This window comes from Phasianus colchicus, chromosome 30 (assembly GCF_987193195.1).
Source record: "Phasianus colchicus chromosome 30, bPhaCol1.hap1.1, whole genome shotgun sequence".
NCBI lineage: Eukaryota > Metazoa > Chordata > Aves > Galliformes > Phasianidae > Phasianus > Phasianus colchicus.
The window spans coordinates 3,130,719-3,146,575 of NC_143465.1; the positions used below are offsets into that span (position 1 = coordinate 3,130,719).

Here is a 15,857-nt window from a genome sequence, read left to right on the forward strand (position 1 = left end):
GGCTTCACCTCACCCATGCACCCATCCAACCCCGGCCCCCCCCGGATGGGAGGACTCAGCCACAGCTATAAATGCACAAAGGAGCTGCGCACCACAGCCCTCCCTTCCCCGCTCCCGGATCCTGCCCTGCTCCAGCGGTAAGTTTCCCTTTCCTCCTTCCTATTCCCTTTTCACCAAACCCTTGCGGCAATCCCGGGGCTCTGTGCTGCTCTCCAGATGTGCAGAGTGCTCTCCAGATGTGGGGACCCTCCCGCCCCCGAAGGAAGCCAACAGCTTCCCCACGTCCTTTCCCATCTCAGGGCTGGCGAGGCAATGGGAACTGGAGACCTCAAAAAGGCTTCTTCTCATCCGCCCCACTCGTGCCCCCCTCTGCCCCCCATCCCAGCCCCCAGCAGCTCCCACAGCCCCATGGCTGCGTGCGGAGGCGGCGGGCACTGTGCCCTATGAGTCAGCACAGCCACGGCCCCGATCTGTGCAACGCCCCGGCATGGGGGGGGACACAGAGCAGCCCCCCACCTTTGGGGCTGTGCTGAGCTGGGACCTCAGGAGCTGCGCCCCCCGCACCGGCCTAATGGGGGGGTTGGGGGCTGTGGGGGTTTGGGAGAGTTGGATTAGGGGTTCGGTGGGTGCTGAGCTCTGCCCTGGTTCACAGCCCAGCCCGCAGCCATGGCAGCACCTCTGGACCAAGCCATCGGGCTCCTGGTGGCCACTTTCCACAAGTATTCAGGCAAGGAGGGCGACAAGAACAGCCTGAGCAAGGGCGAGCTGAAGGAGCTGATCCAGAAGGAGCTGACCATCGGGCCGGTGAGTGCCCTGCAGTGATGCCAGCACTACTGCACCAACAGGGACCAACTGCAGAGACGCACCCGGAAAATGGGCATGGGATGGGCAGGGTGGGAGGTGACACGAGGCGTGACGTCACTTGGGGGGGTGGCACAGCCCTGCCCCCCACACCTGCCCTTATGGGACACGGTGTGAACACCCGTGCTTTGCTGGGGGGGACGTGGGTTGGGGATGTGCTCGTGGCTGGGTCCTGCGGTGCCCCCCAGCCGTGGTCCCCCTTTCTGGGTAAGCACGGGGCCACACCCCCCCCGGCACCCCGATGGTTAATGGCTCTGTGCTCTCTGGGGCTGCAGAAACTGAAGGATGCTGAGATTGCGGGGCTGATGGAGGACCTGGACCGCAACAAAGACCAGGAGGTGAACTTCCAGGAATACGTCACCTTCCTGGGTGCCTTGGCCATGATCTACAACGAGGCCCTGTTGCAGTACAAGTAGGGCTGAGCTCCCCTCCCAATGGCCTCTAAGGGGTCCAATAAAACTTTTTGTAAAGATTTGCAGCTGTGTTTGTGGTTGTTGTTGAACTTCAGAGGAATTAAAGCCTCACAGATCAGTGGAGAACCTGGAGCTGTGTTCACATTGCAGGGGTGGGGGCACACTCTGTCCCCCCTATCAGCCCTCAGTCCTTTTGGGACCAGACTTGGAATTTTTTGCATCAGAACAGACACCACGCATGAAGAGCATCCCATCCTGTTGGCCCCGCTCATGCCCTGCTCCCACCCCGCTGCTGTTTTCCCATCTCCATTCCATCCCCACGGCACTGGGGCAGCAGCACCCAGCAAAGCAGCAGCGCAGTGGGCAGCAGAGGGCAGCCCGGGGCTCACAGTGTGTGCATGCACGTGTCCCTTCTCATCTGTCCCATGGGACATGTGCATCTCCTCCCACCCCCACGTGGCACAGCCGGGTCCCTTCGCACCTCCCCATGTGGCACATCTGTGTTCCTTCGCACCTTTCCAGGGTTGCACCTGTGTCACATCCCCATGCTGGTGCATACGTGTCCCTGCATCCTGCCCAGACCGACACACAATTATCACCAGTTATTGAAAGAACTGCTGCTCCATCCCCACGCCAGCAGAGACCCCCTCTCAGGGAGGTGCACGCATCCTGCTCCTCATACAGACCGCTCTTTGTTTCACCATTTTGCAATGCATGCTCCTCCTGGAACCAGTTCCTCGTGCTCCTGGAGAAGGAGGTGTGATGAGGAGTGGTTTCACCACCTCTGCCCTTCCCAACTCCAAAAATCCCTAATGGGCATCACGGGTTTTCTGCACTCCCAGGAGCACAGATTGGGCAAAGGGCTTCGGCACTGCAGGGTGGGGCTGCCCCAGGGGGCTCTCCCCTCCAACACACAAAGCATTCTGCTCCCAGCCCCACAACTGGGACCCTGTGGGGTCTTCACGAGCAGTGACACTGCCATGACCCCGGTAGGAGTGGCTGGCAGCGATTGCCAATGCCAATGCCAACAGTTGCTGTCATCAGACAGCAATCACTGCTGCTGGGAAGTGTCGTCTGGGAGGCTTCCAGCACTCAGCAAGTCCCAATCTGCAGCGGTTTGCCAGCTGCTGGGCCGGCTGCTTGGTGATTGACATGGGATGCTGACTGCTGACTGGTGGGATGCATCCCCCAGCAGCCCTGGGCAGGGGGCAACCATCACCATCCAGAACCAAGCATAAGGACAGACACCACATTCCCCTTGAACCACATCTACAGTGGTAAAAACCACCATCATCCCATGGAGACCCTCACCCACAACACCCCACACGCTCCAGAAAAATCCCACTTTCTTCATCTCCACCAAGAACCCAAATGGGGAGTCCCCTGTAGTGCCATCTCCATCCAGAGCAAGCATCAGGGCAGACACCACATCCCCGTTGGGATGAACCACATCTACAGTGGTAAAAACCACCATCACCCCATGGAGGCCCTCACCCACAACACCCCACACGCTCCAGAAAAAATCCCACTTTCTTCATCTCCACCGGGAACCCCAAATGGGGAATCCCCTGCAGCACCACAGACCTGCTCTGCTGGCTCCTTGCAAAGCTCTCTTTCGGTGTTTCCTTGTTTTGCCCTAACGAGTTTGGTGCGTCCCTCCCTTGTTAACCGGCAGCAGTCGGTTCCTGGAGCTGGGCATGATCTGCCTCGTGGGTGTGCTGCGTGCCGCGCGGTGGCCTTGCACAATTCCTGGGGTTATCGTCCCAAAGTTATTCGAGGGTGTCACAAATCGTAGCTCAGGGAGAGTATAAAAGAGCCCTCGCTGCACCGCGCAGCCACCGCCGCTGCCGCTGCTCTCCTGCTCACATCGCTGTCGGAGGAACCCCACGACCACCTGTTGGTGAGTGGTTACCCCCAAGAGGAGCTCCTGGAGGGCTCTGCTTCTTCTGTAATGCTTGGCTGCTTTTGTTTCCCAGTGAGATGAAGACCGACCTGGAGCTCGCACTGGAGTGCGCCATCAACATCTACCACCACTACGCCATCCGGAACCCAATGGATGATTACCTGAGCCGGAATGAGTTTGCCATGCTGCTGAAGGAGAACGCCAAGCCCTTCCTCGCCGACACCGTGCCGGTGCGCTGCGCTGCTCAGCGTCCGTCTGTCTGTGGGAGCTCCATGGGTGGTGCTCTCCTGGGGCACGGGAGGGCTGAGACTCTGAAGGGGACGGGGGGTTGATGGAGCTCTCCTGAACTGGGCAATTTTGCATGGACCATTCCCAAAGTGGGGTCAGTGATGGAGGTGCTGGGAAGTGGGGAGCGCCGGGTTGGAGCTGTGGGGTTGTGGGGGACCCCACGCCCTGACTCATTTTGTCCTCCTGCAGCCCAACACGACTGTTGATGAGTACATCAAGCAGCTCTTTGCCAAATCTGACAGCAACCACAATGGCCGCTTGAAGTTCACCGAGTTCCTCACCACGCTCAGCCTCGTGGCCATCGATGCCCACAACCGGTCCCACAAGAAGCCTGGAGAGCATGGCCATGACCATGGACATGGCCACAGCCACAGCCATGGCCATGGTCCCCACCATTAAGGCCGTTCCTGCAGAGCTGTGCTCCTCCAGCAGCAGCATCTCCCCCGTCTGCCCATGAGCACACAACCAAGGCTGCTCTCTCTGCTTCTGCCTATGACACTGAAATAAACTGTTTATCTCTATGCACCAAACATACCTGTGCTGTGTCCTGTGGTCTGGGGGGGGGAGGACATGCACCAGCCCAACCTGCAGCCATGGGGGTCACACACAGACAGCATGTAGCAGCAATGGGACACGGGGACGTGGGAAGTGGGGGTGGCACAGGGCATCCCCATCCATCCTGCTGTTCCCTGGGGGGGAGCAGAGCTGCACACAGTCTGTGATGTGCTGGTTCATGTGGCTGTGTCCTGCAGTGTCCTCACCCCAGCAGGTCCCCACCAGCTCCCCTATCCCCTTGCACAGCAGTGCTTGGTCCCTGCACCCCACACCTCAGCACTGGGTGTCCTGAGCAGCCGCTCCTGCCCCTGTATGGGATCTCTGAATGCTGCTGAAACTCAGCTCAGCTGGTGACCCTGAGGTGGAGGTGATGCTTTTGCAGCCCACAAAGCAACCAGCAGTTTCCTGCAAGCCACAGTGTGGCAGAGGAGCAACAAATGATGCAGAGGGGCTCTGGGGATGCAGTGCTTCACAATGCAGCCTCGTGCTTTTGTCCGTGCAGGGCAGCAGCTCCTTGGAGTCCAGCAGCTCCATGTGCCACTGCCTGCTCATGGCGACCTGATCCAAAACCAGGATGGAGCTGTGCATTTGTGGGCAGTTGGCTTGGAGAGGGGAACGTCAGGCTTGGGGGGGGGACTTGGCAACACCAAGTTAGGGAAGGAAATGTGGGGCCGAGTGGTTGTTTGCACCCAGGGACGCCAGTCGTCGCTCTCCGACGCTGCAATTCAACCACTGGGGAGCAGCTCTTGTTCCCCAATTGGGTGCTGTCCCCCTCCAGGACATCACTGCAGATTTGGGGAGCATCACTGGGGTGGGTGGGAGTGGAGGACCCGCAGCCCTGCCCTGAGGGGACACAGCAAACACCGCCCAGCTGGCTGCTGGTGATGACAGGTGGGGAATGAGGATGCAATTTGGGACTGTCGAGAAGCCCTAATGACAGAAGGAAGAGAAAGAAACAATCAAGTGAGTCAGGGATACCAGAATAAAAATCATGCAACAGATCTGGTTATTGCTCCCGGCTGCGAGAAGCGCCCTCCGAAAGCACCCTTTGTCTTTGTGTCCCCACCTCTTCCCAGAACCTCCTGTCTAATTTTTACATCTTCTCATTATCTTCATCCTTTCAGAACCTGCTGCTGTTGCAAAACCTCCAGTTGAAGCTCAGGGCAGTACAGACCATGACCCCGGATTTTTTTTTCCTTCCTTGAGCTCAGTTTCCTCCAAAGAACAGGAGGGGAGGTCTGGTGCTAGTGACATGAAAGTAGCAAATAATGGAAAATCACCTGGAAACCCAACCGTTGAATGAAGATAACATCTCTGCTTGTGTTCAACCAGTTGATAACACAGAAAACGCGGGGCCTGCAACTGTGTCAAAAGCACGTCCACATCACTCTGAACATCCCATCTTTCTGCTATGTCGGTGTGGCAGAGGACAGAACGCTCAGCACGTGGCCAAACCCGCAGCTTCGGCGCATCGGCGCGGCGGGCTCCGCATTTCTGCCGATGTTTCCCCATTCTTTGTCCTGACGTGGGGGTGGCAGGACAGCATTTCTGAAGCCCGGTGGGTGCAACCAGGAACCGAGATGGGGACAGACTTAGAGGTCCCACCTCGCAATTTCCAGGTGTGGGAAATGCTAATTCAAGCTGTTGCTTGTACCAGGTGTGTCACTGCCTCTGATGAAAGAGATCCTCGGGTGCATATAAAGGGCTGTCCAGGTGCTGGGATCACTACAACAGACCCATCCTCTGCAAACCTCTTCGCAGACAAGGGTGAGTGGCATTGCAGGGATTCCTGCAGCAGGTAGGGGGATGAGGGTGAAGTGATTTTGTGTATCGCTTCGTATCACGCCTGTGTTGTTCCGGAGCTGCGTTTCCCCCTTTGGGGTGGTGGGTTAATATCACTTGATGGCATTTCTGTGCCACTGTTAGCAGGGATGGAGATGTTTCTGCTTTGGGGTGGCACCCGTTGAGAGCAGCACAACCTGGGGGTGCCTGGCAGCATGGTGTGGGGTGCTTGGCTTCGTCCCCTGATGGCCCCAAACTCTGTCTGCAGGTATCCCACCATGTCCACGCACACCACCATCCCACCATCCAAGGACCAGCAATTTCCAGGGAACTGCACTCTGGAAAAGGCCCTGGAAGCCATCGTGAACATCTTCCACCAGTACAGCATCCGTGAGGGTCAGCTGGACCTCCTCAACTTCAATGATTTCCAGACACTGCTGAATGAGCAGGCACCCAACTTCCTGAAAGTCTGCGTGAGTGTCCTGGGGGGGGGGGGGGGCACAGCTGAGCAGGTCTTGGGGGTGCATCGGTGGGAATGGGGTGCAAACATCCCTGAAGGGCTGTGGTCCATCAGACTCAGCGCAGCCATGCACTGTGGGACCACCTGTGCTCATAGAATGGCTTGGGTTGCATCCACTACAGAATGCCTTGGGTGGGAAGGGTCCTGAAAGATCATAGGACTGTAGAATGCCTTGGGTGGGAAGGGTCCTGAAAGATCCTAGAACCGTGGAACTGTTGGGTTGGAAGGGACCTCACAGCCTCCCCAGGCCCACCCTTCTTATGAGCTGGGTGCCCCCACAACTCAAGCTGCCCCATCCATGACTCTGGGCATCTCCAGGGATGGGACACCCACAGTCCCACATAAGGCAAGACCCATCCTTCTTGGAAATAGAAGATCCCAATGATCCCACATCCTCCAAATGCTTCTCAGCAATGAAAGGAACAGGGTGGGGGTGGTGCCCACCAGTGGGCGCACAGCCTGGGGAGGGGCACTGACCCAAACCCTGACCCCCATGCAGGGCAGGAACCGTCCTGGGTACCTGCAGAAGCTCTTTGAGGAGACGGATCTGAATAAGGACAAGGAGCTGACGTTTGAGGAGTTCACCATCGTGCTGGCCAAGGTGACCGATGACGCGCATCGCATCATCCATAAGGATGACAGATGTAAGCCAGACAGCAACTGAGCCACCCCACACCATGGAGCCGGGCCCCGGGGAAGGACCTGTAGAGGTTTGCATGTAGGAATGGGGCTCTGGCTGTGTTCTGCCCACTTGGGTCACCCATAAGATAATAAAGCATTGCCTGAACCTCCCTGAGTCCTTCCTATCTCTGTGCTCCCTTCTCAGGGTTGGGGGAGTAGGGACCATTTGTGGGAGAAGTGTTTGCCCGAGTGAAGGACCCCAAAAACCCATGGAGGAAGGGGCTTGTGACAGCTGTGGTGGGTGGGCACCAGTTGGGTCACTCATTGTCTGCCCAAGGCAAAAGGGGGAAAAAAGCCAGAGTGTGAATCCAGGGGGAAAAAAAACACACAGAGAATGCATAAGAGCACGTTCTGTACACACAGCTTCCACTCCACGGGAAAGTCAGAGATTTTAGATTTTCTTTCTGCTGGAGCAACACAGGGCACAGCACTGGGGGCATCTGTGCTCCAGCCCCCTGCCCACCAGTGACACCCAGAGAGGTTCGCCACCTCCAGAAGCATTTGGAGATCCCTGAGGAGGAGAGTCCACCACTTCTCTGCGCAGCCCATCCCAGTACTCTGTGACCACGGGATGAAGGAGTCCTTCCCACCACTTGCACCAACCCCTGTGTCTCAATTTGCCTCCTGTCCTGGCACTGGGCACTGCTGGGAAGAGGCTGGTGATGCTTGCGGTTAAGGTTAGAGCCAAGGGGCTCAGGGTTAGGGTTAATGTTAGGGTTAGAGCCAGGGGGCTAAGGGTTAGGGTTAATGTTAGGGATAGGATTTGGGCTGGGGGGCTCAGGGCAGCAGCTGGATGCTCATTTGTGCCCCACAGGCAGCAGCAATGAGCCATCAGAGCAGCTGTAGCTGTGGGCATCTCAGACAGACCCAGCCCCCACCACAGACCCCTTCCTGCTCAGGGGCTCTAGAACGTCTTGAGTTGGAAGGGTCCTTAAAGATCTGCCTTGTTCAGTGCATCCCCCTGATTTCACCACCCTAAAACCACATCTAGCAACCAGGACCTACTTCCTTCCCAATCTCATGCTAAACCTTCCAAGAAATGCAGCAGCACGAACCCCGCCTTGCAAGCCCTTCTCTTCTGCTCATAAATGTATTTGGAAAGCTCTTCAGCAAACACTGCTAAGCACGGGGTGCCCAGTCAGGGCTCGGTTCCTGCAGGCACTGCTGGTCCTGCTCACCCTGAACCAGCTGCTCTGTGCTGTGCGCTGCCCGCTCCCACTCCCTGCCCCGCAGCAATGCTTGCCCAACGCTGCAGCCTCAGGGTTGGGATTGCAGCTCACCATGGCACAGTGCATGGGTGCGACCGGGCTGGGAGGCTCTGCTGCACAGACAGACCTGTTGAGCCCAGGGGGGCGATGTGCCATCACCTTCCTGGGACCCCAGATTGGTACCTGGGCTCGTGCTGAGTGCTGCACTGAGTGACTGAATGGCAGAAGATGCTCTGGGGTATCGTTGCTGCTGCCTGGTGCACAACCAAGCATTCAGCTGCTGCCCTGAGCCTCTCGGCCCAAAACCTAACCTTAACCCTAACCCTAACCCTAACCCTGAGCCCACCAGCCCTAATCCTAACCATAACCCTAGCCCTAACCTTGAACCCCCTGGCCCTAAACCTAATCCTAATCTTAACTCTAATTCTGAGCCCCCTGACCCCAACTCTAACCCTAACAATAACCCTAACAATAACCCTAACCTTAACCCTAACCCTGAGCCCCCTAACCCTAACCTTAACCCTAACCCCAACCTTGAACCCCCCAGCCCTAACCGTAATGCTAATCTTAACCCTGAGCCCCCTAATCCTAAACCTAACCCTAACCTTAGCCCAAAATCTAACACTAACCCTAACCTTAACCCTAACCCTGAGCCTCCCAGCCCCAACGCTAACCCTAGCCTTAACCTTAACCCCGAGACCCTTAGCCCCAATCCTAACCCTAACCTTAACCCTGAACCCCCTGGCCCTAACCCTGAGTTCCCTAACCCTAATCTTGACCCTAAATCTGATCCTGAACCTCCTGGACTAACCCTAACCCTAACCCTAACCCTAACCCTAACCCTAACCCTAACCCTAACCCTAACCCTAACCCTAACTCTGAGACCCCTGGCCCTAGCTCTAACCCCAACCTTGACCCTAACCCTGATGCTGAACCCCCTGGTTCTAACCCTAACCCTAACCCTAACCCTGAGCCCCCCAGCCCACACCGTACCCTCAGCCCATCCTCTCCCCACCCCACCTCAGGATGATACAATGACCAAAGCTCTGTTTCCTGAAATTGCTACCAAATTCTGCAACCGAGCGGATGGTCCCCAACATTGTGAAACATCCCAGACCTTCCCTGGCTGTTACGTGCACCGGAGCATCGCGTTGTGAAACGTGGACCTCCCTGGCAATGAGGGCTGGGCTGTGCACCCCCCCCAGCAGCCCCTGGCACTGCTGCCCCATGGCTGCTCATTAGGAGCTCGGTGGCCCCACTTTGGCCCTCATTTGGCATTGGAGATGGGGGCAGTGCTCAGCAGGTCAGACGGATCCCAGCCAAGCCAGCTGAATCAGCAGGGATGGGGGGAGGGGGGCTGTCATAAAGCTGGAAAATCTTGTTTTGCTCTTCTCTGCTCCCAGCCTGCCTGCGCCCGGCCTCTGCGGCACCTGGAGTCAATAAGGCACAATGCCACGAAGGGAGGACATGCATTAAAACAACAGCAACAACAACAACAAAAAAAAACAACCAACAAAAATCCACCTTTCAGCCCCACCCAACCCTTGGGGTAAAACTGGGGTGGGGAGAAACAGATCCAAAGAACCACAGCCATGCAGGGCTGGGAGGCTGCCCACGCTGTGTGCCTTTCCTGGAGAGCTGCTGCTTGCTGCAGTGTCTGTGTCACACAGGCAGCACCATTGGTGTGGAGCAGTGGGATTTTGGGATGCTTCTGGCTGCACCAAGTCCACCAGGACAGCAGTGCTATGGGTGCGGTGGAGAAGTGCCCTTGTAGAGGGGAATAAAACAGAGGGAAGCTGCCAAAATGGGTGGACTTTGCAAGGATGGCCCTGATGGCCAAGGGATGCTGGCTATGGGGACAAGGCCACGTTCCTGCCACCCAGAGAACATTGCAGGAAAAGCCACAGAGACCCCTTTTAAGGAACTACCCCCAAGCCTTAAGCAACACACCACGATGTCATGACGATGGACCGTAATGGGATGAAACAGAGGCATTTCACAAGCAGGGGCCGGGGCTGGCAGGCAGCCTATAAGAGATGCTGCGCTCCAGACCGGCTGCAGTTCAACCTGAGACGGTCATCGCTGCCTCTCCAACATGAGCAAGGCAAGTCAAAGGGTGGGGGGTGAGGGGGTCTGAGGTCTCCATGCTCTTTTCCAGGTGCAGGTTGAGCCAGCAGAGGGGTGGGCACCTCCTCCTTGCCCTGTGAGCCTCCACATGTTCCAGCCGAGGATGGAGCATCGATGGAGATGGGAATGGAAGCCATGGGGAGAGAGATGTGTCCTCATGGAAAAAGCTGCCTGCAGTGTGGGATGGCCACCGAGGGGTGTCAGATCTCAGGCTCAGCACCTGCACTGCCACAGAGGTGTTGTAGGAGCCTTGCCCCAGCTGCAGAAGGCTCATTCTGGGGGGAAAAATCAGCTCTTAGACGTTATGTTTTGCTGCACAACCCAGAGCCAAAGCTGCAGCCTCCTCCAGCCTTCCTTGGCTTGCAGATTACCCAAGCAAACAGCTCAAATTTAGCCTGAAAACAGAATGACTAAGAGCCAGGCTCGCATCCCCACCTGCCTGCAGGGAGCTGTGCTGATGTGCAGACACCTGCTGCAATCCTGACCTCCTTCTGTGCCTCTTCCTCTCCCAGGGCTGCCAGACCCAGGGGCCGCTCTCCGAGCTGGAGAAAGCCATAGATGTCATCATCGATGTCTTCCACCAGTTCTCGAGACGGGAGGGGGACAAAGACACCCTGACCAAGAAGGAGCTGAAGCTCCTGATTGAGAAGCAGCTTGCCAACTACTTGAAGGTGAGCAGGGCTTCTCGTGCCCCAGGCTGGGAGGGAGTTGGGTTGGCTCCGCTGGTTTCTATCAGCCCAAGTGCCCTAGGGAGCAAATCCAGCCCAGCAGCCCCCTCCCAGTGTGCTCCTGCCCCAGCTCTCCCCATCCAGCAGCATGAGATGCCATAAGGACAGATGAAGGACAGCCACCCTGGAGCAGCAGCTGGGATCTCCAGCAGCCCAGGAGGGTCTCAGCAAATCCGGGGGACCTCGGGGCTGTGACCAATGGCACTCTGCCTCTTCTCCTGCAGCACGTGAAGAATCAGGTCTCTATTGACCAAATCTTCAAGGATCTCGATGGCAACAAGGACCAGCAGCTGAGCTTTGGTGAAGTGATGCTCCTGATCATTAGGGTGACCGTCGCCACCCACGAGCACCTCCACTTCTGTGAGGACCAACAGCATCAGCACCAGCACCAGCACCAACACCAGCACAACCACTAAGGAGGGTTGAGCTGAAGGCACCCACTCAGAGCTTTGAGCTCCTGTTTCCCCTTCCAACCCTTGCTCCCCATCCCTCCCCAACCCTCTGCTTCCCCCCCCCAACCCTCTGCTCCTCCATCCCTTCAAGTTTGATGGTTTTGCTGCCAAATAAAGATTTGCCCTGAGGCTGTTGAAGCTTTCTTGTTTCTGCCTGTTATTTCTCACCTCGCCCTCCCCTTCAGCGAGCCTTCAAACCAGGAAGGTCAGACTTGGAGGCAGGCTGCAGGTTCCCAGAGGCAATATGGGTTTCTGGGAGAGCATTGCTCATTGCAGAAGGTTTCACAGTGCCCCTTGTAGTGTCCTCTACAGGTCAGAGCAGACCACAAAATCTGACCGACCTCCTCATTTCCAACTGAGAAAAATTGACTTTGGGAATGCTCTGCCTGTGTCCTCAAACCGGGCTGCAGTGGTGGGTGACAGAGATGGGGGAGAATCCTTTTTAGGACACTTTGGCTGCACAACCCCAGCGTTTGGCTCCCAACATCTCAGGTTTGCAGGAGGCAGTTATGAATGGCTGCTTTCAGGGGGTTGGAAATGCCTGAGATGCCTCTGTGCAGCTTCGTGCTGTGAACGCACAGAGCTACTGATTTGAAAGGCTGATTTGCAAATGCCTTTTGGAGGAATAAAAAGGAACAGTTGTGATTTCCTAAGGGTGAGTGGAAGCCCTGAAATCACCCTGCTTGGTGAGGAAACTTGCCACCAGCTTCCCCAAAGCAGCAGCAGCAGCTGCCCCGGGGTAACACAAGACTGTTCCGAGTTTGCTTCACTGCTGCTGGTCAGGTTGCTTCAGCTTCCTTTAGGGTTGATTTTGACATTTGAAACACGTCCAACACCTTCCTACAAGGTAATATCTAATGGTGTGAACACGGGATCTGCTCAGCTCTGCACACAGGGTTGGGTGTCCCAGCGGAGCTGCATCCTGCATCCAAAAACGGGCCTTGCATCCCAAGCTGGGTCACACATCCCATCTTACAGCACTGTAGGGTCTCCATAGCAGATGGAATCTCACACGCAGGGGGAGAGCAGAGCTGATTCCCTGCCACCCCCTTGCTGCAATGTACCAGCAGAGCAGTGCCCAGGATGCGCCCACCCCAGGATGGAGCTGGTGGTTGCAGCAGTTGGGTTTTGCAGCTCTCCCTACGCATTGACCTAAGCACAAAAACCCGGTTCTGGGGCCGCGAGCTGTCCCTGCCCCTCCAGGATCCAGGATCCAGGCAGGAAGCAGCAACAGGATATTTGCTAACGCGGCGGGGCTGTGCGCTGCCCCGGGTGCGGGGTTGCTGCTGCGTCACCGCTGGGGCTGCAACAAAGGATGCAGAGAACAAAAGTCCTGCTGCTCTGAGCACAGCTGAGGTGATCACCGAGCCCTGCTATAACTGAGTGCCCCAGACGAATCCCACAGCTCCAGCAGAGTTCCCAGACGCAGAGGAGACCCGCAGCCACACGCTGCGTGTTGGGCCGAGCCAGCCCTGCGGTCAGGGCAGCGCATGGCACAACATCAGGGCCACGTTGTTGCTTCGGGGGCAGCACCCGAGCCACAAAGCTGCGGGAGCATCTCTGCAGCAATACGGGGCAGGAGGACGCAGGGGAGAAGCTCCAGGCTTGTGCGTTCATCCCAGGTTGTCCTAAGGAAGGGTTCGGAGTTCGGGAGGATGAGGAGATTTGTGACAGAGCCCTGCTGCCACCTGCTGGCACCGGCCACCCTCACCCCTCCAAGGAAGAGAAAAAAGGAGCTGTAGCCTTCAGGGCTGGGCTTTATAACAGCCCCATAACGAGGAGATGGGACCCAGCTGGGGCAGAGCTGTGCTTCCCCCACCTCCAGCTGGGACCTACCCAAGCATCCCCCCATGCGGCCGTCACACAACCAGGGATCCGCTGATACTGGAGGACACCTCTGCTTCCAATCCCCTCCTCCAGTGTGGCCAACGGGAGCAGCTCCACATCCAAATGGTTTTGCAGATTGGCCCAAAGAAGAGACCCCACCACCTCTTGTGGCACCTGCATGGCACAGAGCGCTGCCCAGTGCGTCGCCATGGCGCCCTATCCTGGCAGCACCAAACTGAGCCTCCTGCACCTCCTTGCAGGGATTTATGACCATAGATGGGACCCCCTGATCCCTCCATCCCACACTGAACAGCCCCAGCTCCATATTCACAGAAGTCAGAGGTCTTTTCCAACCGGAGTGATTCCATCATGCATTTGGTAATGCCATTTCCGCCCGACATGAATGTCGAAATTAAAATCCTGAGCTGTCGCCTGAACACAACAATTTGCTGCCACAGCACTCAGCATTTCCAAGTCGTAATTCATTTCTGCTCCTGATGCAACCCCACGTGTCTGGTGACACAACAACACGCTCCTTGACATTCCTAGATTACTGTCAGTTTACGGGAGGGCCATCAGTTTATGGGAAACAGTAAGAAGTGATCTGAGCAACCTGATCTAGCTGCATGTGTCCTCATTAATTAATGGAGCTGGATCAGGTGGCCTTTATAAGCTTCATCCAACTCAGACGATTCTAAAAATATCCCCATCTCCCCAAATCCTAATGAGGGAATTCCTTATGAATGGAGAGAATTAGGTGTCAAAGAAGAAGGGCTGAGATCATCAACGTTTGGCTGACATGTATCGAGTGCATTAATAATCCCCTTGGCATCGGGCAGCGGTGTCTCATGCTCAAAATAACCCTTTTGGAGGGCTATAAAACCCACTCAGCCCAGTCCTCTCCAGTCGTCGTCCCTTCCAGCCACTCCTCCTGTTGTTGCAGAGGTAAGGCCACTTCTCCTTGCGCTCCTGCCCAGAAGGAAGCAGCATGCACGGAGGTGATGGAGTCCTAGAAGTGGGCACAGGGCAGCAGGGATGGGGTGGCTGGGGGATGGATGCACTGCTGACAGGAGCTCTATATGCTGCAGCAGGGTGATGGGTGGGAAATGGATTTGGGGAGAGGCTGGAGGGGCTCCTTGTGTTGGCCTGGGGGTCTGCTCATACTGGAATGGACAAAGAAAGCCCAGAGGGAGAGGCAGAGCTGAGGGGGTATTTGGGATGGCTTGGGAAGATGCAGAAAGGAGTTCAGTGGGGGGGGGGGGGGAATAAAGAGGAATATTGAAGAGAGAGAAGAGAGGGAGTGAGGGTGGATGAGAAGTGCACCAGGGTCTCCTCTCACCAGAACCATCTCTTGCTCCAGACAGCTTTGCTGACGCTCAGAAGAGATGGGTGCCAACAAGTCCTGCCACAGCCAGGAGTCCTCCTGCCACAGCTCCCAGCCCTGCAACGACTCGGGGTCCTCCTGCCATTCCAGCAACCAGAACATCCCTGCCCCCACGTACCCCTGTGTGATGCCATGCCCTCCAGCACAGACCTACTGTGCCTCCACACAGTGCTATTCCCCACCGGTGCAAACCTCCTACCCTCAGAACAGCAACGCAGCCTACAAGCTGCCACCACCGTGCCCCAAGTTCTAACAGCAGGATCTGGCCATGCACGCAGCTCTGCAGCCCCTGGACACCTCCCTGCTCAATGCACCAACCTCATCCTCATTGCTTACCAGCTGTGATGCTTCTCCATGAGCATTCAAAGCAGTCAGAGGGCAATGCAATATTGGGGTGCAGCACCTCTGGTTCATTATTTGGGTTCTTTCTGCTGTGCAACGCACGATGTTTGCTGCCAACAGTTTCTTTCTTGCTTTGCTTCTCCCATATTCAGCCAGGAAATAAAAGCTGAATTTCAATCATTCTGGAGTTGTTGCTACTCTGTCCTGTTCCATCTGTGGGTTTCGAGCTGTGTTTTAATCACTGGTGGACTCAGCCAAAGCGTGAGGAGCACCAAGGCAGGAAAATGCCCACAGCACTGCACAGAGGGGCTGCAAGAACCACAGTGGATTAATTCTGGGTGAAAACTGAGTGTTTGCACTGAGCAAAAGGCTTCAGACACACACAGCTGCTGTGCTCAGCCAGCTCCAACAGCAGCACTGCTTTTCCAGCATAGAGGCTGAAGCAGTGCACCACATCCACACAAAGCCCCACAGAAATCTGCCTCTCTTTCACCAACATCTCTCCTATTACACTGCTCAGGGCTTCCCCCATTTGCAATGTCAGGGCATTCCCTGCAGCTCACCAGCTCCCTCCTTGATTGCTCTTACCTTCTTTCTTATTAGCTGGTGCCCATCTGTATCACTAATTAGGCTCTAATGAGTGGCAGTGACCTGGTGAAGCTGGGTCATTAGCACGAAGCTAAATGAACTCCATGGGAGGTGAAGCTCATGTTTTAGCAGATGAGAAGCTGACCTGGGGAAGGAGGACTTGGTGGTCCCTTTTATGATGGAAGGCTGTGAGCCAAG

At 56.4% G+C, this 15,857-nt stretch overlaps 4 protein-coding genes and 1 long non-coding RNA gene across 6 annotated transcripts; all 5 read left to right on the plus strand.

Annotated features, from left to right (window-relative positions):
• Positions 1–22: 22 nt before the first annotated feature.
• On the plus strand, positions 23–1,335 carry LOC116239568 (protein S100-A6). The gene is made up of 3 exons (XM_031609686.2): positions 23–137; positions 653–804; positions 1,137–1,335. Exons 2-3 carry the CDS (start codon positions 667–669, stop codon positions 1,275–1,277), a joined length of 279 nt encoding a protein of 92 aa, XP_031465546.1. The 5' UTR covers positions 23–137; positions 653–666; the 3' UTR covers positions 1,278–1,335.
• A 1,756-nt stretch (positions 1,336–3,091) lies between these two features.
• Positions 3,092–3,982, plus strand: LOC116239570 (protein S100-A8-like). Its single transcript, XM_031609689.2, has 3 exons — positions 3,092–3,174; positions 3,251–3,407; positions 3,655–3,982. The coding sequence occupies exons 2-3, from the start codon at positions 3,255–3,257 to the stop codon at positions 3,862–3,864; spliced, it is 363 nt and encodes a 120-aa protein (XP_031465549.1). The 5' UTR covers positions 3,092–3,174; positions 3,251–3,254; the 3' UTR covers positions 3,865–3,982.
• Positions 3,983–5,362: 1,380 nt separating this feature from the next.
• Positions 5,363–7,111, plus strand: LOC149914349 (protein S100-A12-like). Of its 2 annotated transcripts, XM_090126921.1 has the most exons (3): positions 5,363–5,787; positions 6,071–6,275; positions 6,822–7,111. In XM_090126921.1, exons 2-3 carry the CDS (start codon positions 6,081–6,083, stop codon positions 6,984–6,986), a joined length of 360 nt encoding a protein of 119 aa, XP_089983047.1. In that variant the 5' UTR covers positions 5,363–5,787; positions 6,071–6,080; the 3' UTR covers positions 6,987–7,111. The 2 variants fall into 2 exon arrangements, with proteins under 2 accessions (XP_089983047.1, XP_089983046.1); XM_090126920.1 differs by having other exon boundaries at positions 5,363–6,275.
• A 3,051-nt stretch (positions 7,112–10,162) lies between these two features.
• LOC116239569 (protein MRP-126) lies at positions 10,163–11,656 on the plus strand. The gene is made up of 3 exons (XM_031609688.2): positions 10,163–10,315; positions 10,851–11,009; positions 11,291–11,656. The coding sequence occupies exons 1-3, from the start codon at positions 10,307–10,309 to the stop codon at positions 11,480–11,482; spliced, it is 360 nt and encodes a 119-aa protein (XP_031465548.1). The 5' UTR covers positions 10,163–10,306; the 3' UTR covers positions 11,483–11,656.
• A 2,066-nt stretch (positions 11,657–13,722) lies between these two features.
• On the plus strand, positions 13,723–15,213 carry LOC149914350 (uncharacterized). The gene is made up of 2 exons (XR_016460449.1): positions 13,723–14,290; positions 14,706–15,213. It is a non-coding gene; the product is annotated as an uncharacterized LOC149914350 (long non-coding RNA).
• The last annotated feature ends 644 nt before the right edge of the window (positions 15,214–15,857 follow it).

Excerpts from the sequence above, each read along its gene's own strand:
- LOC116239568 (XM_031609686.2), top strand. The coding sequence starts at position 667 with ATGGCAGCACCTCTGGACCAAGCCATCGGGCTCCTGGTGGCCACTTTC. Across the intron at positions 805-1,136 it reads AGGAGCTGACCATCGGGCCG|AAACTGAAGGATGCTGAGAT; the intron begins GTGAGTGCCCTG and ends CTGGGGCTGCAG.
- LOC116239570 (XM_031609689.2), top strand. The coding sequence starts at position 3,255 with ATGAAGACCGACCTGGAGCTCGCACTGGAGTGCGCCATCAACATCTAC. Across the intron at positions 3,408-3,654 it reads TCCTCGCCGACACCGTGCCG|CCCAACACGACTGTTGATGA; the intron begins GTGCGCTGCGCT and ends GTCCTCCTGCAG.
- LOC149914349 (XM_090126920.1), top strand. The coding sequence starts at position 6,018 with ATGGTGTGGGGTGCTTGGCTTCGTCCCCTGATGGCCCCAAACTCTGTC. Across the intron at positions 6,276-6,821 it reads CCAACTTCCTGAAAGTCTGC|GGCAGGAACCGTCCTGGGTA; the intron begins GTGAGTGTCCTG and ends ACCCCCATGCAG.
- LOC116239569 (XM_031609688.2), top strand. Across the intron at positions 11,010-11,290 it reads AGCTTGCCAACTACTTGAAG|CACGTGAAGAATCAGGTCTC; the intron begins GTGAGCAGGGCT and ends CTTCTCCTGCAG.